Here is a 27,017-nt window from a genome sequence, read left to right on the forward strand (position 1 = left end):
GATGCCAGCGAGAAGGATTCTGAGAGGTGGTTGGACGTGTGGTGTCTCCTTTTGACCTTTCCCAAATTCTTCAGGTTGGTAGTGGCTTGTTAGTTCCAAGCTCTTTGCCAGGACCTCCTGATGTCAAATAACTCACACAGATGGTTGCAATGATTCCTGGGAGGGTGGTTTTAGTCAGTGTGCTTACCCTAACAAAACAAACCCAGGGTTAGCACTCACGTGTAAAGATTATCAACTTAAAAAGTATTCACCACCAACCTAAAAGTCAAGAGTTATGATTTATTCAGTGGAAATTTTTAGAACTTCAAGCCCAGGAGACAGCATCTCAAGGAGCCCTAATATAACTGCTCTGTGGAGGTGAGGGGAAGAGCCAGGTTATATAGAAGTTTTGCATCAAAGGGCAAGTATCCTGAACATCAAAAGATTGTTAATTAAAGAAGATTAGATATCCCAAGTTAAGGAATTTAGTGCTTTTCTATGTTGGGAAGATCCCCTAGAGGAGGAAATGACTGCAGTATTCTTGCCTGAAAAATCTCATGGACAGAGGAGCCTGGTGGACTACAGTCCATGGGGTCGCAAAGAGTCAGACAGGACTGAGGATTCATGCACACACCTCTGTATGACAAGATACAAGAGTCTAGGCTCGCTGAAATCTTTCCTTTCTTCTGCATCTCAGCTATCCCAGGCCAGAATCCTGTATTTTTCACATCCTGAGCTCCAGTACTTTGGCCACATCATGCGAAGGGTTGACTCATTGGAAAAGACTTTGATTCTGGGAGGGATTGGGAGCAGGAGAAGAAGGGGACGACCGAGGATGAGATGGCTGGATGGCATCACTGACTCGATGGACGTGAGTCTGAGTGAACTCTGGGAGTTGGTGATGGACAGGGAAGCCTGGCGTGCTGCGATTCATGGGGTCGCAAAGAGTTGGACACGACTGAGCAACTGAACTGAACTGAACTGAGCTCCCTTGGGGCTCCCCATAGGGAGTGGCTGCAGCCTGGTGGCTGCTGATTCACAGTTATTCTTCTCCTTCCTGAGTGCCCTCTGGGCCCACCAGCTCACATTAGAGGGCTGCAATAGCTGATGACTGTGACATCCTTGTTTGCTGATATAGCAAGAAGAATTCCATTTCTCAGAATGAAAGGGAGACCCCCAGACGCAGCTTTGTTAGGCTTAGAAGATGGTCTTCTCTCGTTTCTCAAATGTACCTTACTGCTGCCGCTATACCACTGTTAAAATTTGTCCTCAGAGCCTGGGAGATGGTGTGACTGGGAGACCCAGAACTCACTAAAACCCCTTGAGGGGGACTTGAACCTCAAGACAGCCCAGATCAGAAAGCAGAAGCTAATTTCACTTAAGTCTTTTGGGACAGGATGGCCTCAGTGATGCTTGGGCATCATTCATGCCTTCAGCACCCTCTGTTGAGCACTTACTGTGTGCCAGGTCTTAGAACTAGGGACCCAAAGCTAGGAGTGAGCCAGGCAGGAGGAAGGGGAGAGAGGAACATGATCAGTTTTAGGAACATTCTGGAAGTAGAATAGAGAGGACACACAGGCTCCTGGAGGGGGAGGCAGGAGGGAAAGGCGGAGCCTGTGCGCTCAGGTGATGGAGTGGCTACTCGCCAGGGTGGGGAAGAAAAGGCAGGGTGAGAGAAAACCACACTCCTGGCCCTGGGATTAGGGCATTCCTGGGTGGATCTCTACCTTGTTCCAGCTGAGGGCAGGTGCTACACACACCACGCACCCCCAGACGTTTTGGGTCATGTCCACGTCAGCATCCCCTGCTGCGGGACCAGTGCTGTGCGAGGGGGTCTGCTAAACACGCGGCACCAATTCTGCAGTTCGTGCTTTTCGCTTCTGGGCCACATCCAGACTCACTGCAGTGCAGAGACGTGGAAAGAAAGCCTGGTGGGGAACTGGCTGCCTGTCATGTTTGGCACAGTGGTATATTTGAGAAGTCAGCCCTGTAGCAAGAGAAAAACATCAGGCCACCCCTCTCTGAGAAACTGAAACACCCCTTTTTGCCAGGCACTATTTTGGGTGCATCACATATGTATGAGGGACATCTCGTGTGCTCCTCATAGCAACACCTTATCATCTTACCTTGGATATCATCTGTCCTTGGATGAGGACACCGAGGGTCAGAGGTTAGGTGGTTTACTTAAGCGAACAGGTGTGTGAGCTGAAAAAAAGCACAATGTATACGTTGAGAGTTATGTTTTATTTAGCAGACAAAACTGAGGACTTAAGTGCTGGAGAAGACTCTTGAGAGTCCCTTGGACAGCAAGGAGATCAAACCAGTTAATCCTAAAGGAAATCAACCCTGAATATTCATTGGAAGGACTGATGCTGAAGCTGAAGCTCCAATACTTTGGACACCTGATGCAAAGAGCTGACTCATTGATAAAGACCCTGATGTTGGGAAAGACTGAGGGCAGGAAGAGAAGGGGGCAACAGAGGATGAGGTGGTTGGATGGCATCACTGACTCAATGGACATGAATTTGAGCAAGCCCTGTCAGATGGTGAAGGACAGGGAAGCCTGGCATGCTTCAGTCCATGGGGTCACAAAGAGTCAGACATGACTTAGCAACTGAACAACAACAAAGCTTGAACAGACCATCTGATGTCACTCTGAGGGACTGCTCTGGAATGGCAAGGGTGTGGGGGAGTCAGGATAAATAGGAGCATTTACAACAAAGACCAGATGGTCAGGACATCAAAAGATTACTGTTAATTAAAGAAAACCAGGTATCTCGAGTTAAAGAGTTGAGCACTTTTCTATACATGGAAAGGTCTAAGAGTCCGGGCTCATGGAAATCATTGCTTTGATATGTACCTCAGCTATCTGGGCTTCCTTCATAACTCAATCAGTAAAGAATCTGCCTGCAATGCAGGAGACCTGGGTTTGATTCCTGGATTGAGAATATCCCCTGGAGAAGGAAATGGCATCCCTGGAGAATCCCATGGACAGAGGAGCCTGGCGGGATACAGTCCATGGGATTGCAAGAGTCTGACATGACTTAGCGACTAAACCACCAGCTACCTGGGGTCAGGATCCGGTCTTCTCTCATCCTGAGTCACCTCAGGGAGCACTGCGGAGTCAGCTGCCGCAGTTGTTGGCTTGATCATGGGCACCATCTTCCATCAGGAGTTGGAAGGAGTGATCAGGGCTCACCAGCGGGGTGGCCATAACGTGATGATCTGATGGCCACAGCATCATTTGTTTACTGATACAGTATGCATGCGTGATAAGTCATTTCAATTGTGTCCTACTCTTTGTGACCCCATGGCTCCTCCGCCCATGGGATTTCCCAGGCAAGAAAACTGGAATGAGTTGCCATTTCCTTCTCCAGGGGATCTTCCTGACCCAGGGATAGAACTCGCGTCTCTTATGTCTCCTGCACTGGCAGGTGGGGTCTTTACCACTAGCACCACGTGGAAAGCCCTCCTGATGTGACAGGCAATAGTTTTCATTCATAGGACGCTAATCTAGGGTTCAGATCCAGGTCTACCAGAAGCTAAAGCTGATATTTTTCATGCTATTCTCCTTTAGAGAACATGCAGGGTGTATCCTGAGACCACAGGTCAGAAGTAAACTGGGAGCCCTCATCCCGTGAGTGGGCATAGTTGCAGCATATTTAGGGGCATCTGCTATGGGTGTGTGATGAAATCGCCCCCAACCTTAGAAATCCAGCCTTTCTGTTCATCCTAACAGGGATGGGTTGTTCAAAAAGTTAAAAAATTCAATCACAGAGGAGGCCCTTCCTCTAGGAACTGTCACATTTCCTCAGCAACAGATTTCAGCTGCAGAGGTAGTGGCAGCTCTCGCGTCCAGGAGGATTCTGATTTGGGGGTGACTGTTAGTTTCCTAAAACAGGGACCCTCACACCAAGCTCCCTTCCTCCTACCACCTCCTCTGCCAGTCTCAGCCTGCCAAGCCTGAAGCAGTCAGTGAAAAACTGCCACTATATTCAAATTAGCGCAGGTGATGCCCTCTCCCTCCCCCAGCATTCCCTTGGAAGTTAAGAGTTTCCCAAAAGGCCCCAGGGAATCCATCCACAAGACTCTGGACTGTGTTTTTCTAGTAAGAGCCCTGTCTGCAGGAGGGAAGCAGACACACATAACATGCATGTGTGTGCATTCACACACAGAGCCTGAATAGATTGATAATCAAGTCCCTCGTAGCTAACTTCTATAACATCTGTTTGTGTTAAGTGGAGCCCTTTGAAAATGATTTTTTTCCCCTTCTCTATAAAAGCAACCTTAATTTTAGAACGTGGAGAAATGGTGAGTGGCAATTATTTTTGCTTCCTTCAACAAGACGTGTTTCAGTAAATGAGCTTCATTTCCAGAATTGAAGCCCTGAAAGAACCTGATTAGCAAGATCGGCGCCTACAATCACGTGTGATAACTGTGGGCAAACAGCCCTGCGGAGCCGGGCCGGGAGGACCCCGCTGCTGTGGGTTCTGCTTGCTGGCAGACTTCAGCAGATGGGCTGCTAATGTAATTAGGAATCGTTGTGTGAAATGAGCCGTTATTTAAATTATCTGCTAATTTTCCTATCTATTAACCTGCTGAAAAAGAGGCAGTGGTATCTGAGGAATCTCAGGCTGCTAATCACTAACTAGATGAAGAGCCCATTCTTCACTTTAATGCAACCTTTCACCTTATTACAGCAATTAGCAGATGGCTTTCTGAGGGGTTATTGCCCAATGCATCAGCCAAAGATTGAGAAGGGACATTGGGAAGACACACACAGTCTACAGGTTTTCATAGGTGGAGATATTTGGTCTCTGGGGCGCGTGAGGCAAGGTTTGTGTGAGCCAGCCTTCCCTGTGTCTCTCTATCCCAGAAACTGGTGGGAGCAGAGCGGTGAGGCAGGAAGAAGGAGACGACTAGTAATATGGAGCAGACCCTCAGGGACTCCCCAAGGCACAGGGCACACTCAGAGCCGTCCACCTGGGGAGCAAGAAAGTGGAAGCATCATCAGCTGTTGTGTATTTGGGTTCAGGGCTGGTCCCAGGAGTGAGCACTCATTCTCATATTTCAGATCTCCCCTGGAAGCTGGAGCGCTTTTGGGGGGAGGGTGGGTACAATTACGGCTTTCCTGGGTCCTTCCCAGTAAAGGAGAAGGACCCACCCTGTACCTTGGATGTTGGAAGAGCCCCAGCAGCTGGAGTGAGTGTTAGGGCACACAGAGAGTGCCAACACCACCACCACAACCACCACCCCCTGCCCTTGGCCACCATCTCATTCCTAACTCTGGTTAGCCTTGGGTATTTAAAAGGAAACGTGTGATTATTTTATATTGTTGGTCAGTTGCTCAGTCATGTCTGACTCTTTGTGACCCCATGGACTGCAGCATGCCAGGCTTCCCTGTCCTTCACTATCTCCTGCAGTTTACTCAAACTCATGGCCATTGAGTCGATGATGCCATCCAAATATCCCATCCTCTGTCTTCCCCATCTCCTCCTGTCCTCCGTCTTTCCCAACATCGAGGTCTTTTCCAATGAGTCAGTTCTTTGCATCAGGTAGCTGAAGTGTTGGAGCTTCAGCTTCAGCACCAGTCCTTCCAATGAATATTCAGGACTGATTTCTCTTCGGATTGACTGGTTTGATCTTGCAGTCCAAGGGACTCTCAAGAGTCTTCTCCTGCACCAAAGTTCAAAAGCATCAACACTTTAGTGCTCAGCCTTCTTTATAGTCCAACTCTCACATCTATACATGATTACCAGAAAACACATACCTTTGACTAGATGGACCTTTGTCCTCAAAGTGATATCTCTGCTTTTTAATAGGCTGTCTAGGTTTGTGACAGCTTTCCTACCAAAGAGCAAGTGTCTTTTAAGTTCATGGCTGCAGTCTCCATCCCCAGTGATTTTAGAGCCCAAGAAAACAAAAGTTTGTAACTGTTCCCATTTTTTCCCCATCTATTCTCCATGAAATGATGGGACTGGATGTCATGATCTTAGTTTCTTGAATGTTAAGCCGGCTTTTTTGCTCTCTTCTTTCACCTTCATCAAAAGGCTCTTTAGTTCCTCTTCACTTTCTGCCATAAGGGTGGTGTCATCTGCATTTCTGAGGTTATTGATATTTCTTTCAGTGATCTTGATTTCAGCTTATGATTCATCATGTATCAACTGGGAAGTCAAGTTAGCCACCTTTGCCAGTTCTAAGAAAAGCTCAGTGAAGTCTGTGCACAAACGTATCAGGAGTTTGGCCTGGCAAAATCTCTCCAGCTCCTTGGCAGTTTCCCCTTCTTCATCAGCTGTCCACTCCTAGGTGGAGCTCACGTGAGTCTCCTCCCCATCCTATGGACCAGGTGATTAGCAAATTCCCATTAGGGAGATGACTCCAGAGACTATGAAAAAGGGCTCTGCCCTCAAGCAACTTACAAGCTCCCTGAGAGAAAAGATGTGGGCCTGGGAGAAATGAGAGGCCGGTAAAAGGCGTCAGACAAGTGAGGGGCCAAAACTCAGGGCCCAGTGGTCAGAGGGGAGAGGGATGGATCAGGGCTGTCACTGAAAGGCCTTTTGGAAGATGCAGGACTGCCTGGGTCTCAAAGACAGCACTGTATGTGGTTTGTGGTTAAACTCTGCCAGCTGGCAGTGAGTGTGAGAGGTGGCATATTATTGTGTCAGAACAAAAGGAGAAAAGTAAAATCCCACGAGATATGCTATTTTAAAAACAAGAAAGCATTGTCTAGGCACAACAAGGCATGGAGATAAAGTCCTGACTGTCCCCAAGAATGTCCCTGAAGGAATCTTCCTGGAGAGTCTGTTGGTTTCAAAGTACTCCAGGACCAGCCCTTGGCCAGCAGTTCCTTGGGATGTCAGAGTTTGTGTCAGTGGCCACCAGTGACTGACCTGTCTCCCCACCTCCTGTTGAAAGTTGTGTGTATAATTACCATGTCTGTTCAGTCGTGTCCAACTCTCTGCGACCCCGTGGCTGCGGCCCTCCAGCCTCCTCTGTCCATGGGATTTTCCAGGCAAGAATACTGGGTTGCCATTTTCTTCTCTGGGGAATCTTCCTGCCCCAGTGATTGAACTCTCATCTCCTCGTGCTGTAGGCAGATTCTTTACCATCTGAGCCACCAGGGAAGCCTAAAAACAGGTAGTTTGACTATTTTAGAGTCTTCATATGAGATCGTGTAAGATTTGTCCTTCTGCGTCTGGCTTATTTTACTCTGCATAATGTTCTCCAGGTTCATCCATTTTGGTACACAATGTAAGATTTCCTTCTTTTTTAAGGCTCAGAGTAGAATGGTGGTCTCCAGAAGGGTGGAAGGAGGTGATATGGGGGCTATTAGTCAAAGGTATGGTTCAGACTAAAAAGAATCTACCTGCAATGCAGGAGACCTGGGTTTGATCCCTGGGTCAGGAAGATCCCCTGGAGGAGGAATAGCAACCTACTCCAATTCTTGCCTGTAAAATTCCATGGACAGAGGAGTCTGGCGGACTGCAGTCCATGGGATCACAAAAGAGTCAGAGATAACTGAGTGCACACATACACACACACACACACACACACACACACATCTGCTAGTGAAAATCTCTCAGTCCCTGACTTTCATTTACTCAACAACTGTTCACTGAGCATCTAGGAAACGCTGGGCACTGTCCAAGGTGCTGGATGGATGAAGGATGATGAACCACAGGTGGGCCCCTGTGGTTAGCTCACTCTCATGGGGGTGCCCCATGCTGGGACGCTCTCTGGAGAAGATATACTGGAGTGTGAAAAAGATGCACAGTGGGGACCCGCTTCATCCATGAAAGAGCCCCTGGAACCCAATGTTGGCAAAGAGATTGGAGCAGTGAAAAGCCGGCGACTGTCAGAATGCTAGACCCTTACTCTTTGAGAAGGCAGATTTTTGTCTTCGTTGCTATGTTCTGGAAGAAGTGGAATGTGGTTCTATAGGAGGCTGCTTGGTATAGGGAAGGAGGTGGGGACTTCCAGCTCTCAGCAGCATTTCTTGTAAAACAGGGATGATGGTTCATACATGCTTCTGATTCATTTTCAGTTGTGCTTCGAAGGTGCAGTGCATTTCCCATATTTGTGTGTGTTTCTGTGTCCATTTATGGGGTTGAATAATGTCCTCTGGGGTAAGACTATATTTGCAGTTTGAGTTGAACCCAAGGAGGCCAGAGGTGATGGTGGAAATTCCGCAGATAAGGACACAGCAGGGGATGTTGTGTGTGTGAAGTTGGGCAAGGCATCCAGGGGAATGATGCACTCACTAAGCCTTTGCCTGTCCTTTGCCATGCTTTCAGGGTGGATCCTATAAAATTTAGAGGACAAGTGACTGTATTTCTTTTTTCCCTTTGTGATTAAGACTAAGAGTTACAAAGAGAAAGCCATGGCCCTGGCGAGAATTCAATGTGAAAAATGTCTATTTCCAGGTCATCACACAGAAAAAGGTGTTGGCGGCTCAGAACCATTACTTGAAGCCCCACTCAAAGTGTTTACTGCTCCCTAGAAATCCATTCCTTGCCTGACTCTGTGGCTGCCTCGTTTATTCTCCTCTAATCCTGTCCTCTAACAGCAGCCAAAGTGATGACCAACTTGGCCGAGCCGTGACTCCAAACTGAATTTTCTTGAAATCTGGCTTCTGCTGACGCAGCTGGGGAGTATGACTGTGCCCAGCGCCTGGGCAGTTAGAAGTCATCTGTGTAAGATAATGCTGTCTGTGTTTTGCTGTGACTTTCTCTGTTTTATATCGCCTGCCTCTGCAAGGGGGACCATGTGCTGCGAGGCAGAAGTAAGGACGGGGGTGTGTGGAAAGGACGTGCTTCTAATGTGATGCAGAGGCGGCGGGTGGAATTCCATACCCGGGAAAGCAGAGTGAAATGTCTGTAGCGCACGTCCCTGGTCACTGGGGCCATTATGCCCAGGAGAGCAGTCCTGGGTCTGCTCTGCCTGTGGCTGGTTATGCAGGAGCATTGGGTGTGGATGTGGGATGCCAGGCTGGGAACTTGGGCTTCCAGGCAGCTGGTCTTTCCACACACATCCTGCTGGGCTGTTAGGTGTGTTTTTGCCGGAGAGACTCGGGAAAGACTTGTAAAAATGGCATGCTTCCATGAGTGTCATGAGCCTGGGTTTCTGGGTTTGTTTTTGTTTTTTTCTTTCTTGTTCATCTCTCTACTAGTTTCACCTAAGCAAATTAAAAGTTCATCCTGCCTTCAGGAACCATTTAAATCCAGGATGTAAATCAGAGCTGAGAACATAGGCCATGTGAGTTACATGTATTATTAGGTCAACTTGGACTGTCTGCTGTCAGGACAATGGACTTCATTCCAATGACGGGTGAGATTCCAGACCTTGCTGACTGCCCATATGTGATATTACGATTGATGTGAAGAAATACATATTTATACAGAGAAATAAGTATTTGGTCTTTGTCTCAGTAACTGGCACAGGGCTCCTGAAACCCTTGGAACTTCCTCAATAATAAGGGTGATAAAGGTGCCTTTGTTTTCCATAACAAGTCCCTTTCAACCATACCTGAGGTGTGTCAATGAGATGGCTTTTGAAAAGTCCCAAAGGATGGGGAGCCAACCCTGAGATTAGACAGCTGGAACCTTCAACCTCATTTCCAGGGAAAGGAGAAGAGCTGAGGGTTGAAGGAGTCGTCAATGGCTCATGATTTAATCCATCAACCCAACAGATGGATGTTCAGTTACTTCATGTTCAGTTGTGTCCAACTCTTTGCAACCCCATGGACTGTAGCCCGCCAGGCTCATCTGTCCATGGGATTTCCCAGGCAAGAATGTAGTGGGTTGCCATTTCCTTCTCATATATATATATATATGTATATATATATATATATATATATATACTTTTGATTGTGTTCTGTCTGAAATCAATGCAAACACCTATGTAGTGAGACCCTTCAACTTTTATAGTGACTATGTGTTCATAAACAGAATTAAGAGAATTCATTTCCTAAAGTCACAGTGCACAAAGGGGTATTTACTGTCTCTCAATTCAGTATGAGAAGCCCAAAAACATGTTGAGGAGAAGCAGCCAGAACCTCCTGCCAAAAATCCCACATGATGCCATTTATATAATGTCCAGGAACCAGTGAAACCCATCCATAGTAATAGGAATCAGACAGTGGTTGCTTCTGAGAAACAATGGGGATTGACTAGAAAGGGGCATAGAGGGGCCTTTGGGGAATAACAGGGATTTCTACATCTTGGTTTGGGAAAATACCGTGTCAGAACTCACCAGTGGAAAATCCAAGATCTTTCATTTTTATTGTATGTAAATAATAATTCATTAAAACGTAAAGAAAAAAGTGGTACCTCTGGCAGTTGTTTCCAGGTCCTGTGCAGCAGCAATGAGGGGATACCCACTGCCAGAAGGTGTCTGGGAGGTGTGCTGGGTGCGTGGAGTGGAGGTGCGAGGTAAATGAGGGTTTTCAGGTGAGATTGGAAAGGCAGGAGGAGGGCTACCCAGCCAAGTGACAAACCAGCCGATAGTCCAGGGTGAGAAAGGGCTCTGCCTGGTTACCAAGTACTGCTGGCTGGAAAACGAAACCCCACTTATTCCACTGAATTTACCTTCTTTTAAGGTTTGGTATGTATCTGAAGCTAAAGTGATCTCTGCCCTTGCAAGCTTCACAATGGACTGTGTTCAGAATTCAGGTTTCTAGCAGCTTTTTAAAAATATTTCTAATCGATACGATTTCTCCAAGTAACAAATTGTTCTCAGCACTTAAGTTTTAAGAGAAGTATTCAAGAGTGTTGCCCTAAGCAAGTAACCTAATGGTTTCTCTGTTTTTCCCTTAAAAATAAAAGCTGCAGATACTCGTTGACACCGGAAGCAGCAACTTTGCCGTGGCTGGGGCCCCGCATCCCTATATCGACTCTTACTTTGATGCGGAGAGGTGAGTGATGGGTTTGTGCCTGGGGGGGCCGGGCTTGGGGGCACCAGATGGATGCTTCAAAAGACACTGGGAGATGCAGCCGAAAGGCTGTTTCATTTTAGGGAGGACATGTTCGTGTATATATCTGTGCATGTATGTGTATGTGCAAGTATCTGTGTGTATGTGCATATAGTGGTGTGTATATTTGTGTATGTATGCATGCATAAGCGTATGTGTGGGTATCCATGTGTACATGCATATGGTGGTATGTATATTTGTGTATATGTGTGTGTATTTGCGTATATGTAGATATCTGTGAGTACCTGCACATTGTTCAGTTGTCATGTCTGACTCTGCGACCTCATGTACTGCAGCACAGTACCAGTTTCCTCTGTCCTTTACTGTCTCCCAGAATTTGTTCAAATTCATGTGCATTGGGTCACTGATGCTGACTCTCTCATCCTCTGCCACCCTCTTCTCCTATTGCTTTCAATCTTTCCCAGCATCAGGGTCTTTTCCAATGAGTTGGCTCTTTGCATCAGATAGCCAAAGTATTGGAACTTCAGCAACAGTCCTTCAGTGAATATCCAGGGTTGATTTCCTTTAGGATTGACTGGTTTGATCTTCTTGCAGTCCAATGGACTATCAAGAGTCTTCTCCAGCACCACAATTTGAAAGCACCAGACTTCTTTATGATCCAACTCTCACATCCATACATCACTACTGGAAAAACTGTAGCTTTGACTATACACACCTTTCTCAGCAAAGGGATGTCTCTGCTTTTTAATATGCTGTCTGGCTTGTCATAGCTTTTCTTCCACAGAGCAAGCGTCTTTTAATTTCATGGCTGTAGTCATCATCCACAGTGATTTTGGAGCCCAAGAAAATAAAATCTGTCACTGTTTCCACTTTTTTCCCTTCTATTTGCCATGAAGCAATGGGACCAGATGCCATGATCTTAGTTTTTTGACGTGGAGAGGTGAGTGATGGGTCTGTGCCTGGGGGATTTTCAAGTAAGCTTTTTCCCTATCCCCTTTCACACTCATCAAGAAGCTCTTCCGTTCCTTCTCACTTTCTGCTGTTAGAGTGGAATCATTTGCATATCTGAGGTTGTTGGTATTTCTCCCAGAAATCTTGATTCCAGCTTGTGATTCATCCAGCCCAGTATTTCACATGGTGTGCTTTCAATTCAGTTCAGTCACTCAGTCGTGTCCAACTTTTTGCAACCTCATGGACCGCAGCATGCAGTCCCTGTCCATCTTCCCTGTCCATCACCAACTCCCAGAGCTTACTCAAACTCTTGTCCATAGAGTCAGTGATACCGTCCAGCCATCTCATCCTCTGTCGCCCACTTCTCCTGCCTTCAATCTCTCCCAGCATCAGGGTCTTTTCCAATGAATCAGTTCTTTGCATCAGGTAGCCAGAGTATTGGAGTTTCAGCTTTAGCGTCAGTCCTTCCAATGAATATTCAGGACTGATTTCCTTTAGTTCAGACTAGTTGTATCTTCTTGCAGTCCAAGGGACTCTCAAGAGTCTTCTCCAACACCACAGTTCAAAAGCATCAATACTTTGGTGCTCAGCTTTCTTTATAGTCCAACTCTCACATCTATACATGATTACTGGAAAAACCATAGCTTTGATTAGAAGGACCTTTGTTGGCAAAGTAATGTCTCTGCTTTTTAATATGCTGTCTAGGTTGGTCATAGCTTTTCTTCCAAGGAGCAAGTGTCTTTTAATTTCATGCCTTCAGTCACCATCTGCAGTGATTTTGGAGCCCAGAAAAATAGTCTTTCACTGTTTCCATTGTTTCCCCATTTATTTTCCATGAAGTCATGGGACTGGATGCCATGATCTTAGTTTTTTTAATGTTGAGTTTTAATCCAGCTTTTTCACTCTCTTCTTTCACTTTCATCAAGAGGCTCTAGTTCTTCTTCACTTTCTGCCATAAAGGTGGTGTCATCTGCATATCTGAAGTTATTGATAATTCCCAGCAAACTTTATTCCAGCTTGTGCTTCATCCAGCCTGGCATTTCGCATGATGTACTCTGCATATAAGTTAAATAAGCAGGGTGACAATATACAGCCTTGATGTACTCCTTTCCGGATTTCGAACCAGTCTGTTGTTCCATGTCCAGTTCTAACTGTTGTTTCTTGACCTGCATATAGGTTTCTCAGGAGACAGGTAAGGTGATCTGCTACTTCCATCTCTTTAAGAATTTTCCATAGTTTGCTGTGATCCACACAGTCAAAGGCATCAGTATACTCAGTGAAGCAGAAGTAGATGTTTTCCTGGAACTCCCTTGCTTTCTCCATGAGCCAATGAATGTTGACAATTTGATCTCTGGTTCCGCTGCCTCTTCAAAACCCTGCTTGTACATCTGGAAGTTCTTGGTTCATGTACTGCTGAAGTCTAGCTTGAAGGATTTTGAGCATAACCTTGCTAGAATGTGAAATAAGCACAATTGTACAGTAGTTTGAACATTCTTTGGCCTTGTTTTTCTTTCAGATTGGAATGAAAATGGACTTTTCCAGTCCTGTGGCCACTGCTGAGTTTTCCAAATTTGTAGCATATTGAATGCAGTGCTTTAGCAGCACCATCTTTTAGGATTTGAGATAGTTCAGCTGGAATTCCATCACCTCCACTAGCTTTTTTCATAATAATGCTTCCTAAGGCCCACTTGACTTCACATTCCAGGATGTCTGGCCACACCATCATGATGCACTGAGTGGTGTGTGTATTTATGAATATATGTATATGTTTGTATATGTGTAAGCATCTGTGTGTACATGCACATGGGGTGTGTATATTTGTGTATAGGTGCATATATCTGTGTAAGTGTAGGTATCTGTGTACATGCATATGGTGGTGTGTATCTTCGCGTATACAGGTATATATCTGTAAGTGTGGGTATCTGTATGTACATGCACATTGTGGTATTTACATTTGTGTGTGGTGTGCATGTGTAGCATGACGTACTGAGTGTGTACATCCACTCCAAATGAATCCATTGCAGGATCCTCCTAACAGCCTTGGTGTGTTCTCATGAGCTCTGCTTTATAGACATTCAAGTCAAACTTGAATGTTTTGTGGTCAGATCTGAATTGCAGGGAGCTCGTGACCCTTTGACGTTTGTTGGTCCCCCCTAATCCTCACGAGGAGGTGGCCTGAGCAGGGCAGGGCTCATTGGATCTGAGTGTGAGACTGTTCTAGGCAGTGGCCTGATTGCTTGGAAAGCCACCTTTGTGTCACCTGAAGTTTGGTGGTGTCAGTCAAGGTCTGGTTCACTGAAACCATTTCTGTGCTGGGAGGTCTTTGTGGTGAGAGAAATCTATGACTCACTTGGAAAGGACACACTGTGAGCTCAGAGCACTCAGGCCCGAGACAGGGCTCTGAGCTGGCAGCTGTGGGTGGGGCTGTGAGAAGGAGCAGAGCCTGGATGGAGGTCTGGCTCAAGGCCAGCTCTGTGTGTCCAGGTCCCTAGACTCTGGGCCCTAGGAAGCTTCGGGTGGTCCTTGTGTGTGTCACTGTTCATCTCTGCAGGAGCCCATGGGGTCAGAGTCACTCTGCCCCAGATACTTGTTGCTGCCCTAAATGTATGCACATTTTAATTTCATATCCATTTTTTGTGACCCTAAAATTTAGACTCAACAGATAAAACCAGTAAGCTGCCATGTGGTTTGCCATTTAGGCTCGTAAACAAGCATGTCACATTTCCCTGCTACCGATGCCCTTCGTGTCTTTCCTTTCCCACTTTCTTTTCCCATAGTCTTTTGTTTCAAGGAATAAGCCCCATCTTTTTTGAGGGGGGGGAAAAAGAAAGGAAACACAGGAGAGAAAGTAACAACTGGGGAGGTTCAACAAATCCCCAGCAGCATTAATAAGGCAGTGCCCGTCTCTTCCCCCATGCATGTTGGTCTTTGTTTTGGTGGCACAAGGAGGCCACCTGTGTGTCCAGCTGGAGGGAAGGATGGCTGGTGCCTCATGGACCCCTCCTTCAAGGAACTTGGAGCTTAGGTTATGACTCAGTGTGTTGATAACCTTTGATCACAGAAATTCCAGGTGCACCTCCAGGCTCGTGATGCTTTGTGAAGACAGATGTGAGCCCGGGAGCTGTTCTTGGGACTTCAGATGCTTGTGAAGTGGGGCATGGGCTGTGCAGCCAGGGAACAGAGGCTGGCTGATGAGCCCCCAGCTACCCTTTGCCCTTTCCTACTCAAACTGTGATTCATCCAAATCCTCTGCCCTCAAACAGCCCTCCCCTCAACTACTCCATCATGTGACAGATTTTGAAGTCAGTCCAAACCTCTCATTTTTATTCACATAGCACAGGAGGTCTGGGAACCAAGAAAGTGGCCCAGGTTCAGGCTTCTAGGACAAGAGGTCTGCAGACTTCAGCCCTGGCAGCTCCTCTTTATAGTAAGTGCTGTGTATGCTCTGAACCAAAATGCAAATATAGTAAAACTTATCTTCACATGTAATCCTAAATGCCCTGACACAATCTGCAGGGTTTGGGGGCGAGTAAAAGGAATTAATTTATAGGATGGTGATCAGCACCGCAGTATGTAAACACGTGGGGTAGGAGTCAGGTGAAGCTGGGTGATGCAGGAGGCTGTGAGCATCGCTCTGGCCCTGCAGTGCCCAGTGCAGACTGACAAACTGAATTAAAACAGAATCAGACACTCAGAACAGCTTGGTTTAGTGATGTCAGTTTTCCAGATCAGTGAAGAATCTTGGTATAGTTGCCCCACAGGATTACCTTCTTCAATCTACACAGTAGCTGCATACCTGGAAAATGCAAAGTATATTAAACTGTGTAGAAGATGTTGATCTTGGTGGGGAGGCAATCCTAGCCCTATTTTTTCCACTACAAGATTCTTCCTAGTCCATACATTCTCCCAGTTTCTCCATGCCTACTGGGGTTCTGCCTGCCATAAGACAGAGCAAACATCCTTGGAGCTCAGATACATCTTTAACAGTTTTCCTCCCCAGAGCAATTTTGTTTCCCATCACAGATCTGTAGACACAGGATACAATAGAAGAAAATAATAGTGCAGCATAGTGAAGCCAAGTTTGAGTCATGTGTATATTTACCTTTTAGATTGAAATGTGCAAATCTAACACCATGGGTGGATATTTTCTTGGTTCCCAGACCTCCTGTGCTACATGAATAAAAATGAGGTTTGGACTGACTCCAGAATCTGTTCCATGATAAAGTGGTTGAGGGGAGGGGGTTGTTTGGGGTGGAGGATTTGGACAAATCACAATTTGAGTGGGAAAAGGTGGCCAGGGGCTCATAAGTGGGTAAACAGCACAGCCAGCGGTCAGTAAAAGTCAGAGTGTGCTTGCAACCTAGTTACCCTTTTGCTGGGTTTCCTTGATGACTCCGCAGGTAAAGAACCCCCCTGCAATGCAAGAGACACAGGGATGCAGGTTTGATCCCTGGGCCAGGAAGAATCCCTGTAGAAGGGAATGGCAACCTGCTCTGGTGTTCTTGCCTGAAAGGTCCTGTGGACAGAGGAGCCTGGTGGGCTGCAGTCCAAAGGGTTGTCACAAACAGTACCTGCCTAACCACACACAGGCACGCACCCGTTTGCTATGCAGATGCAAATATGGAAGCATTCAAGGGCAAACACTAGTCAACATTACAAATACTGGGTTCCGTGCCATTTAACACATGTACAATATTTAATCAACAGTAGACAACTGGCTTCCTTCTCATTTGCCTTTGGCTTTGTTCATTGCGGGCTTGAACCATAATTCTCTCCGCCTTAGTGGGACGCAGCCTTCTAACTTTCCTATTAGCCAGGCTTGAGTTCAGGTTTCAGGTGGCTCCTGTCTTTCATGCTTAAAGACTGAGCTCCTCTGCCTCCTTTGCACCTGATTTAATGTGAAGACTCCTGGGAACATTCGTGACTCCCATGATGGCTAGCCCTGCCATCCTGCTAACCACACAGGAGAATTCGGGGCTCCCTCTTAGCTTTCTGAGCACCTGAGCATCTCATCTAGATATTTCTCCTTTGTGAGCAAACAGAGAACTAGCAGAACCTGCCAACATGCAGGGGAGGCCCCAGACTCCCCTGCTTTGTCAGTGTCGCCCCCACTGGCACCTCCATTATTCAGACTTCAGCCTGCCTTCTCATTTGCAAGTACTGTTGAAATTTATTTAGTACCGTAACACATGACCCAGTCTGGCCTTCTAGCCCCGATACTGTCTTTCTTATAAAGAGATCGGCTCAGTAGTAAAGAATCCTCCTACCAATGCAGGAGACATGGGTTTGATCCTGGGTCAGGGAGAACCCTGGAGAAGGAAGTGACTACCCACTCCAGAATTTTTGCCTGGGAAATCCCATGGACAGAGGAGCCTGATGGGCTACAGTCCATGGGACTGCAAAGAGTTAGACATGACTGAGCAAATGAGCATGCATTCATTCTTGAACTGGGCTTCTTCCTAACTGAATCAAATGTGAAACATCGCATTTTGAGTTTTAGGCAAGTTCTATTCAATCACCTGCATTAGTCACCAATACAAACAAACACACGTGCTTTGCAGGTTAAACACTTGCTTTGATTTATGCTAACCTTTCTCTCCTTTCTTCTATTTTTCCTAAATAGTTCTCATAGGTTTATGTCAACACAGATGTGTTATTATTAAGATATGAACTATGAACATAATTTATATAGTAAATTATGTACAATTAAGTTGCCTGATGCTTTCAGCCCACTTTACAGTTGGCCTAAGCTACACCTTCCACCATGGTATTTGACGGAAGCCGAGAGAATGTTCTACTTCCTCTCTCAATTTTTGACAAAGGTTTCTTTTCTGAGATGTAGCTTGCTGCCTTGTGATGTTTCTGTATTTGCTTGTCCCTCTGATCTCTCTTAGTTATAATAAGGTTTCTGGTTGGGTTTGTCAGCCTCTGATTCAAGTCCCCCAGTCTCTGGATATTCAGGTTGAACGCTTCCTGAAACATGTCCCAGTAATTGGAGATTTGACTTGGGGTTCTTTGACAAGATCTCTTTGATTTATGGAATCAGACATCAGGCTACCATCAGTCATTTGTGCAGCTTTGTCCCATCAGAAGCACTCTTTTCCTGGTGGTGAATGTTCCAATGAATTACTATACAGCAAAAAGGCAATCATGTATTTTTTTAGGTGTACTTCTTTTTTAACCAGTAAAATAGTCTCCATCCAAGTGGCTTGATGAGAGATTCAGTATACTCATCCCCCTGACCTTATAATAATCTATTCAGAAATTAAGTATATTTTCATTAAAATGTCTCCCCCTCCTATACTCCATCTGGGTGCAGCTCACAGAATTGCTGCTGCTGCTGCTAAGTCACTTCATTCGTGTCCGACTCTGTGTGACTCCATAGACGGCAGCCCACCAGGCTCCCCCGTCCCTGGGATTCTCCAGGCAAGAACACTGGAGTGAGTTGCCATTTCCTTCTCCAATGCATGAAAGTGAAAAGTGAGAGTGAAGTCGCTCAGTCGTGTCTGACCTTCAGTGACCCCATGGAGTGCAGCCTACCAGGCTCCTCCGTCCATGGGATTTTCCAGGCAAGAGTACTGGAGTGGGGTGCCATTGCCTTCTCCCAGCTCACAGAGTAGTTCTGGCCAAAAAACAATTTCTTGTCTTCAACTGACGCTTATGAGTAGAGTGGGGATGTTAGAAAATTATGCAGGTTATTTCCTTAAGGAGGCTGACCTGGACCCTTGAGATCTCACGCTACATCTTTCCATCTGATGATGACACACATTTTTCTTGATTATTTAGATAATTTCTTAAGTTTGTCCAAGAGCGGTCTTGCCATATTGGGGCCCTGAAGCATTTGCCATTGTTGAGGATGTTGATGACCCTCCAGCGTGAGCAGAAGCCCCTGGGCTGGTGAGTGGTCCCATTGACTCTGACATGGTCACTTCCAGACCTTGGAAGAATAAGACAGGTATCTGGTCACCTGGTCCAAGTCCCTTATCCCTGAGGTAGAGTCCAAATTCTGAAATGTGCAGAAGGCCCCCAGGGAGGTCTCAGGCAGAATTTTCCAGGAGACTTAACATTCTCTCGGGGGCTGGTGGTTTGGGGGAGCCAGAGTCGACTGAAGGATTCAACTCTCTTGATCTCTGCACTCCCACCTCCTCCCTGTATATTCTCTGAAAAAAAAAAATGGGTTTCTTTAAATTAATAAAATGTTCTGTGGTTCTTCTCTTCTCGGTTTGATTGATTTCCCTTTTCAATCCTGCATTCCCTTCAGACTTGTATCAGAGGCAGAAAGTCTCCTGAATTTGGTTTCAAGTGATTCTGTGGCTGTGGGTGGACTCTTCCCTAGCTACTCACATCCTTGATGAATGGCTGTTTCTACACACCCAGAATGGATGCTGCAAAAAAGCAGCATGTCTGGGGTTCACTCTCAATATAGTTAAATAATGTCCAAAGCAGCTGAGAGCCAAAGCATTTTAGTGCCAAGAGGTGGGATCTTAGGACATAAACATGGAGGAATGCGTAGTTTTTAGGTCTAGTGCTGAAACCTACGCGTTAATAACATTCAGAGATGCTTGCAATTCATCTCTGGGGTTTTTGCTCTTTGAGTTCGAGGAGCCCAGGGAATATGAGCTAAGAATTACTTTTTCTCTCATTATCTAGAACTGTGCTTTCTACAAGGGTAGCTACTAGACACAAGTGGCTATTTAAATTTAAATTAATTAATGTTAAATACAGGCTCATTCTTTAGTCAAACTATCCAGATGGTCCCTGACTTAGATGGTTTGAATTAGCTTTCAACTTTACAATGGTGCAAAAACAATACACATTCAGTAGAAACTGTACTTTGAATTTTGAATTTTAAAAAATTCTTTTATTTAACATTAAAGAAATTGAGGCCTATGGACCAGAGTTTCTTAATCTCAGCACTGCTGACAGTGTGGGCTGGGTGATTCTTTATTGTTGGGGGCTGTCTCGTGCATTTGAGAATGTTTACAGCATCCTGGTTTCTGTTCCATTTGATGCCAGAAGCTTCCCTCTCACACAGCTGTGACAACCAAAAATGTTTCCAGACATTGCCAAATGTCACCCGGAAGGAAAAATAAGCCTCTAGTTGGTAATCACTGTCATAGAAGCTAAATCCAAGTTCAATCATTGGACAATGCAACATTAAAATCCAAGTTTGGTGACTTTTATCCCACTTTCAATGGACTTGTTCCACCAATTCTGTGGAAACTTTTGTACTCATGGTGGTAAGATGGCTGCTGCCCCTCCAGATATCACATATACATTTCCAGCAGGAAGATAGGAGGCTAACAAGTAACAAGAGGCAAGAACATTCCTCCTAAAGTGGCCATCTTTTTACTGAGAAGGAATGCCCTCCCTAGTGACTCTTCCTACACAGCATTGGTCTGAAGTGTCTGCATTTTGAATTTTGCTTCTCCCAAAGCTGGGAGAAGGCAATGGCAACCTACTCCAGTACTCTTGCCTGGAAAATCCCATGGACGGAGGAACCCGGTAGGCTGCAGTCCATGGAGTCCCTAGGAGTCGGACACGACTGAGCGACTTCACTTTCACTTTCATGCATTGGAGAAGGAAATGGCAACCCACTCCAGTATTCTTGCCTGGAGAATCCCAGGGACGGAGGAGCCTGGTGGGCTGCCATCTATGGGGTCACACAGAGTCGGGCACTACTGAAGCAACTTAGCAGCAGCAGCAGCAAAGCTGGCAGTAAGGGGACAATCCTGTCTCGTGATTTTGGGAAACAACAGCCACAGTTCCCTGTCAGCCCTGTGATCATGAGGGTAAGCAACTGATATATTGACATCCATGAGGACCCAGACAGACATTCTGCTTTGTTCACTTTCAATTTAGTAATCAGTAAATTAGAGGAGATATTCAACATTTTATCATAAGCTAGGCTTTGTGATGGATGAGTTTGCCCAACTGTAGGCTAATGTTCTGAGCACCATTAAGGTAGGCTGGGCTGAGTTAAGATGTTCAGAAGGTTCAGTCCATTAAATGCATTTTCAACCTAATGATAATTTCAACTTAGAATAGGTGTATCATGATGTAACCCCATTGGGGTTCCAGCCACCTGTGGCTACTGTATTGGAAGCATAAATAGAGAATATTCCTGTCATTGCAGAAGTTCTATTGAATAGCCTTGGTCCAGAACACAGAAGAACTCCATCTTTTAGAAACCTGGAAGGCTCTTCCCCTCCCTGCACCATTTCAGCCAAGTCTTACCTGAGACTTGCCCCTTTTCCTGGAGGTTGTTGGACTTCACAGTGAAACAGTTTTGGATATTCAGAAAGATTATAGGAAACATTTTCTAGGAAAACTTACATTTTCTAATAGCTCATAGATTGAATAAAGGTAGCAAGTGGTTAGATAATTATAATAATAGCAGCTACTTTTGTTGTTAACCTGCTATGTTCCAGGGTTTTGTTCTAAATAGTTTACAAAGAGACTCACAGACTTAGCAGATGAACTTACGGTTACCGGGAGAAAGGGATAGTTAGGGAGTTGGGGAAGGTCATGTACACACTGCTATATTCAAAATGGATAACCAGCAAGGACCTGCTGTATAGCACGGGGAACTCTACTCAATGTTGTGTGCCAGCTTGGATGGGAGCGGGGTTTGGGGAGACAATGTGTGTGTGTGTGTGTGGTAATTGCTTAGTTGTATCCAACTCTTTGCGACCCCATGGACTTAAGCCCACCAGGCTCCTCTATCTATGGAATTCTCCAGGCAAGAATACTGGAGTGGGTTGCCATTCCCTTTTCCAAGGAATCTTCCTGACCCAGGGATCAAACCCAGGTCTCCTGCATTGCAGGCAGATTGCTTACCATCTGAGCCACCAGGGAACCCCTTGGGGGAGGATGAGACATATATATGTATGGCTGAGTCCCTTTGCTGTTCACCTGAAACTGCTAAAACCTTGTGAATCAACTCCAACAGAAAATTAAAATGTTAAAGTTTGAAAATAAAATACCTTAAATAATGATAATATATTCATTCAAAAAATAAATGGTTTATCATATTAACTCTTTCAATCCTTAGAATTAACCCGGTGAAGCGTGGTGCTATATTGTCCCTACTTTTCAGCGGAGGAGACTGAGGAATAGGGAAGTTAAATAACTTAGCCTGGAGTCACACACAGCTCCTAAATGGTTGAAGTGCTATTTGACCCCAGGCAGCGTAACTCCAGCTGCCTGCCACATCTTTGTAAGTGGCACCAGAGTATCCAGAATGTTCACCCATGAGGGAAATAGCAAACTGTTTAGTACACTGCAGAGGACGTTCTGTCTAGAAGGGTAGCCTGGTGCATGCTCTTCTCTGTGACCTCAGCAGATTCCAATGAGTTTTCTGTAGGCTCACCACGCTTCCCTGGTGGCTCAGATGGTAAAGGACCTGCCTGCAATACAGGAGACCTGAATTCAATCTCTGGGTTGGGAAGCTCCCCTGGAGGAGGGCATGGCAACCCACTCCAGTGTTCTTGCCTGGAGAATCCCCATGGACAGAAAAGCCTGGTGGGCTACAGTCCATGGGGTTGCAAAGAGTCAGACACGACTGAGCGACTAAGCACAACAGACTAAACATTTTTTTAAAACAACTTCTCAAAGGAAGTTATGGCACTATAGACTGTTTGGTGGGGATAACTGATCTTCTAGATGAAGAATCGGTAAATTAGGGCTGGCAGGCTACCTCCAGCCTGCCGCCTGTTTTCCTAAGTAAAGTTTTGTTGGAACATGGCCACAGATGTTTGTTCAATCTGTCACCTGTGGTTGCTTCTTCACTAGCAGAACAGAGCAGGTGAAATGGAGATCATGTGACCCACAAAAGCTGAAACATTTATTTTCTGGCCCTTTATAGAAGAAGCTCACCAACCCTGCGGTGGACCATATGCTCTAAGTCTTTCAAAATAACTAGCCTCTTCTGTTAGCAATAGTGCTAATGTTTTGAACTTGAGGAATGACCCTAAGTTGTCAGAAAGGACTGACATTTCAGAATTTTCATTGCTTTTCAACCTAATGTGTGCAGCCCCTGCTGTGTGCCAGGCATCACTGAATTGGTGTGGGCACTCAGCCCTGGCATGAAAACACCAGTCCTCAAGGGCCTGCATTTCAGTGGTCTGACGATGTGCTTTCTGTAAGTAATTTCTGATGGGTGCCTTAGCACTCCATGAGCCTGGGGTCTGTTCATGCTTACTTTTCTGCCTGTGCTCGCTGTTGTCAGAAGACGTGTGTACACAAAATGTTCACTCAGTGCTGCTCTCTCTTTAAGATTGTGGTGGAGTTGGCTAAAATAGTCAGAAAACATTAAAATTGAACATCCTTTGTATTTCATATCCCGTTATGGAGTTAGAATAAATTAAGTTTCTCTAAAATGGTCTGCCAGACATTTTAAAAATACCTTTTTCCCCCTGATTATAAAAGTTATATATGCAGAAAATATGGAAGGACCTAACCACAAGAATGAGAGTTCCTCCCATAAAACCCCACCCCCCAGAGGTAGCCCTGTTAGTATCTGAGTGTAATAATTTTTTTTGAAGAAAATTCTGCCACATATACAAAGGTTTCTTATCTTGATTTTTCTCGATGCCATTTAAAATGTCTTAGTCAACATCATTTTCCAATACTACATAATATTCCATTCATATTTCTGTACCATAATTTACTAAACTGTTTCCTTTGTTACTGGGCATTTAGGTTGTTTCCAGCTGTTTGCTACTATAAATAGAACATAATAACCGTCTTTGTTAATGAATCTCTATTTGCATCATGGGTGTTTCCTTAGGGTCAGATTCTCAGAAGTGCAGTTACTGAATTAAACAGACCTCACATGTTTAAAGTTTATAACATGTTCAGTTCACTTCAGTCACTCAGTCGTGTCCGACTCTGCGACCCCATGAATCACAGCACGCCAAGCCTCCCTGTCCATCACCAACTCCCGGAGTTCACTCAGATTCATGTTCATCGAGTCAGTGATGCCATCCAGCCATCTCATCCTCTGTCATCCCCTTCTCCTCCTGCCCCAATCCCTCCCAGCATCAAAGTCTTTTCCAATGAGTCAGCTCTTCGCATGAGGTGGCCAAAGTACTGGAGTTTCAGCTTTAGCATCATTCTTTCCAAAGAAATCCCAGGGCTGATCTCCTTCAGAATGGACTGGTTGGATCTCCTTGCAGTCCAAGGGACTCTCAAGAGTCTTCTCCAACACCACAGTTCAAAAGCATTAGTTCTTCAGTGCTCAGCCTTCTTCGCAGTACACCCCAAAATTCATATCATCTGTGACTTAACTTCCTCTCTGTCTCCCAACAGTACCATACTAGGTCATATAACCCTACAGCAAAGACTTGTTAACATGATGAATGTTCAGAGATTGAATGTTAAACTGAAAACTGTAGACAAACAGGTACATTTACAATGATCTCGCTGGTGGTTGGACACTTCTCTAAGGAGTGTGATGGTTTTCCTAAGGGAAGATGGTTTGAACACAGAGATTTGCCTGGAGATGTCCCTTGGCCTATAGTCCAACAGCGTTGTCAAGCTCAGCTGGGTGTAAGAATGACCTTACAGGCCTGGACACCCCAGGGCCTGGACACCTGCTGCTCTCTCTCTCTCTAGGATGCTCCCCTGCAGAGAGCCCCATAGCTTATTGTCTTCCTGCAGGTCTTACATAAATGTCACCTCTAGAGCAGCCTCTGTGGCCACCACGTCTCTCTCCCACCCCTCACCCTGCTCTCTTCCCCGGGTGGCTCTCATCACTCTATCATTGCTTGGAATTCTAGGTGTGCATTTGTTTACCATCTGTCTCTAGAATCCCAGGAGCAGGGCTCCCACCTGCCCTGTCCGTTGTCTGGCCTTGTTCATGTTATTCTGTCTCAGGATCTCTTACCTTTAGGTGTTGTGCGGTTGTCAGAGTGACTTGTATCCCAGCTTGTCATTAAGGTCACCCTTCTGATATGGGGAGAATCAGCTTGGGGACAGATGGATGGCCTTGAGAAGGAGCTTGTGACGCCAAGAGGTCATAAAGGCCCTGAGGAGGGCTGGCCCTGGTGTTGGGGGGTGTGACTTGACTTTTATTCCTCACATTGGCCGTTTGTATGAATTTGAGCCTGCAGCCACTTTGGGCACAAGCTACTGGCCCTCCTTCTGGGGCTGGCGGCCCCTCCCTGTGTCACGGAGCAGCAATGCAGTGTCCCCCAGAGCCAGAGGGACAGGCGGACCCACACTTGGTTGTGGCGTTCCAGTTAAGTACAACACCTGACTTAAGGGGGATACATGGGCTCAGCAAGGAGTTAAACTCGGGTTACATGTAGACCCCAGTACTCCCTCACAGGTGGCACAGAAAAGGTCATTGCCCAAATGTCAGTGATTATGTTATGGGAAATCATGCCTTGTGAGCGCAAGGACTGTTCCTCGGGAAGAATTGCTGACGCACGCCTTCCTCACTTAGAGCAGCTGTCTTGACGGCCGTGTTGTCAGAACGGCAGCAGGTGGACAGAGCACTGGACGCAAGGCCTCTTCTCTTTCTCCAGGTCCAGCACGTACCGCCCCAAGGGTTTTGATGTCACTGTGAAGTACACGCAGGGGAGCTGGACTGGCTTCGTTGGGGAGGACGTGGTCACCATCCCCAAAGGCTTCAACAGTTCTTTTCTTGTCAACATCGCCACCATATTTGAGTCAGAGAATTTCTTTCTGCCTGGGATTAGATGGAATGGGATACTTGGACTGGCTTATGCTACCCTGGCCAAGGTAAGAATGACGGGTGGGTCTACGAACATCAAATGATGGAACAAAATTCTGCAACCAGTCTCTGGAGGGGCCAGCAGAGGGGTCCATGCTGTCCAAGACAGTCAGTGAGAATCACATGGTTGAAAGACCAGTGTTCACACGATTGATTAGATCTCTAAGCATTTTTAAAATTTAAGGTAAATGGTGAGATTCTTTGAGCCTTCCCGTAAGATATTCCCATGGCATGGCTTTTTTATTTGTCTTTTTCTGTTTATTTTACTTGTATAGTTGACAGATGTTAACAGAATCTGAATGCCTTTGATGATGGTGCTTGTTTAGGAGTTTTTATTAGGGCAGGATTAAGAGAAAATACATTTATTAAGTTTATAAAGGGGACTTCCAATGCAGGGGATGAAGGTTCGATCCCTGGTCAGGCAACTAGGATCCCATACACTGCACAGCATGGCCAAAAAAATTCTTTAAAAAATAATATTGATAAAGAAAGAGCCTCAGGGTGACAGTGGAAACTCCGCAGGAAGAGATGTACTGCCAGGCATGGAGCATGATACTACTTTCCCCTCACTCTGGAACTGGGGCCCAGACATCTGCAGGCACACCCTGGGGATCGCCAGCCAGTGGAAGCAGTGATGCTTCGAGGAGAGATGGTGAAACCTCACCCTCATCAGCTCAGGACCATCACAAAACAGGGAAAGACAGCACAGTTCTCCATCCTCGGTCTACCCAAAGCAAGCAGTGATCACATGTGGGAGGAGGGGGGTGGGCTGGGAAGGAAAGGATGCCAGAGGCAGGCAGATCCGACAACCCAGTGTGGCCCCAGGGCCCCGAGAGGCCACGGAAGGTCAGTGTACACATGAGGAGAGGTCACCCCTCCTGGCTTGGCTTCTCCTTGTTCAGACAGGCTTTGAGCCAGCGCTAAGTGTGAAACAAAGAATCGTGGGTGTAGAAAGTCCTGTTTTCTCTCTGGAAGGATGTTTGCTCCAGCTCGAGTTTACTAGCAAGTGATGCAGGCAATGAGGTGGGGGAACTCGGGAGCGGGACATAGAGGGCAGGGGGCATTTCCCAACACTGTAGTTTCTTAAGGAGAAAGAACAACCTGTGACCCCTGGACCAAGACCATTACAAGATGTCCTTCCGTGGAGTCTCAGGACCTCCCCAAAAAGCAGACTTCATAGGCTTACGTTAGTTATGTGTGGACAGAGGGTTAGAGAGGTTTACCCCTTGCCGAGGACTGTCAGAGCACAGAGCCCTGTCTGAAGAGCCCAGATGGACGTTAGAGCTCAGCACCATAGGGCTTTCCAGGTGGCTCAGCAGTAAAGAATTTGCCTGAAATGCAAGAGATGCAGGTTCAGTCCCTGAGTCTGGAAGATTCCCTAGAGAAGCAACCCACTCCAGTATTCTTGCCTGGAAA

At 46.0% G+C, this 27,017-nt stretch overlaps 1 protein-coding gene across 1 annotated transcript in view; it reads left to right on the forward strand.

Annotated features, from left to right (window-relative positions):
• BACE2 (beta-secretase 2) overlaps nucleotides 1–27,017 on the forward strand; it is a 109,783-nt gene that overhangs the window by 32,961 nt on the left and 49,805 nt on the right. The window contains exons 2-3 of the mRNA XM_004003354.6: nucleotides 10,803–10,891; nucleotides 25,393–25,609. Of these exons, the coding sequence (XP_004003403.3) occupies nucleotides 10,803–10,891; nucleotides 25,393–25,609 (306 nt within the window). The remainder of the gene's footprint in view (nucleotides 1–10,802; nucleotides 10,892–25,392; nucleotides 25,610–27,017) is intronic.

The sequence above is a fragment of the Ovis aries genome, chromosome 1 (genome assembly GCF_016772045.2).
Source record: "Ovis aries strain OAR_USU_Benz2616 breed Rambouillet chromosome 1, ARS-UI_Ramb_v3.0, whole genome shotgun sequence".
Classification (NCBI taxonomy): domain Eukaryota; kingdom Metazoa; phylum Chordata; class Mammalia; order Artiodactyla; family Bovidae; genus Ovis; species Ovis aries.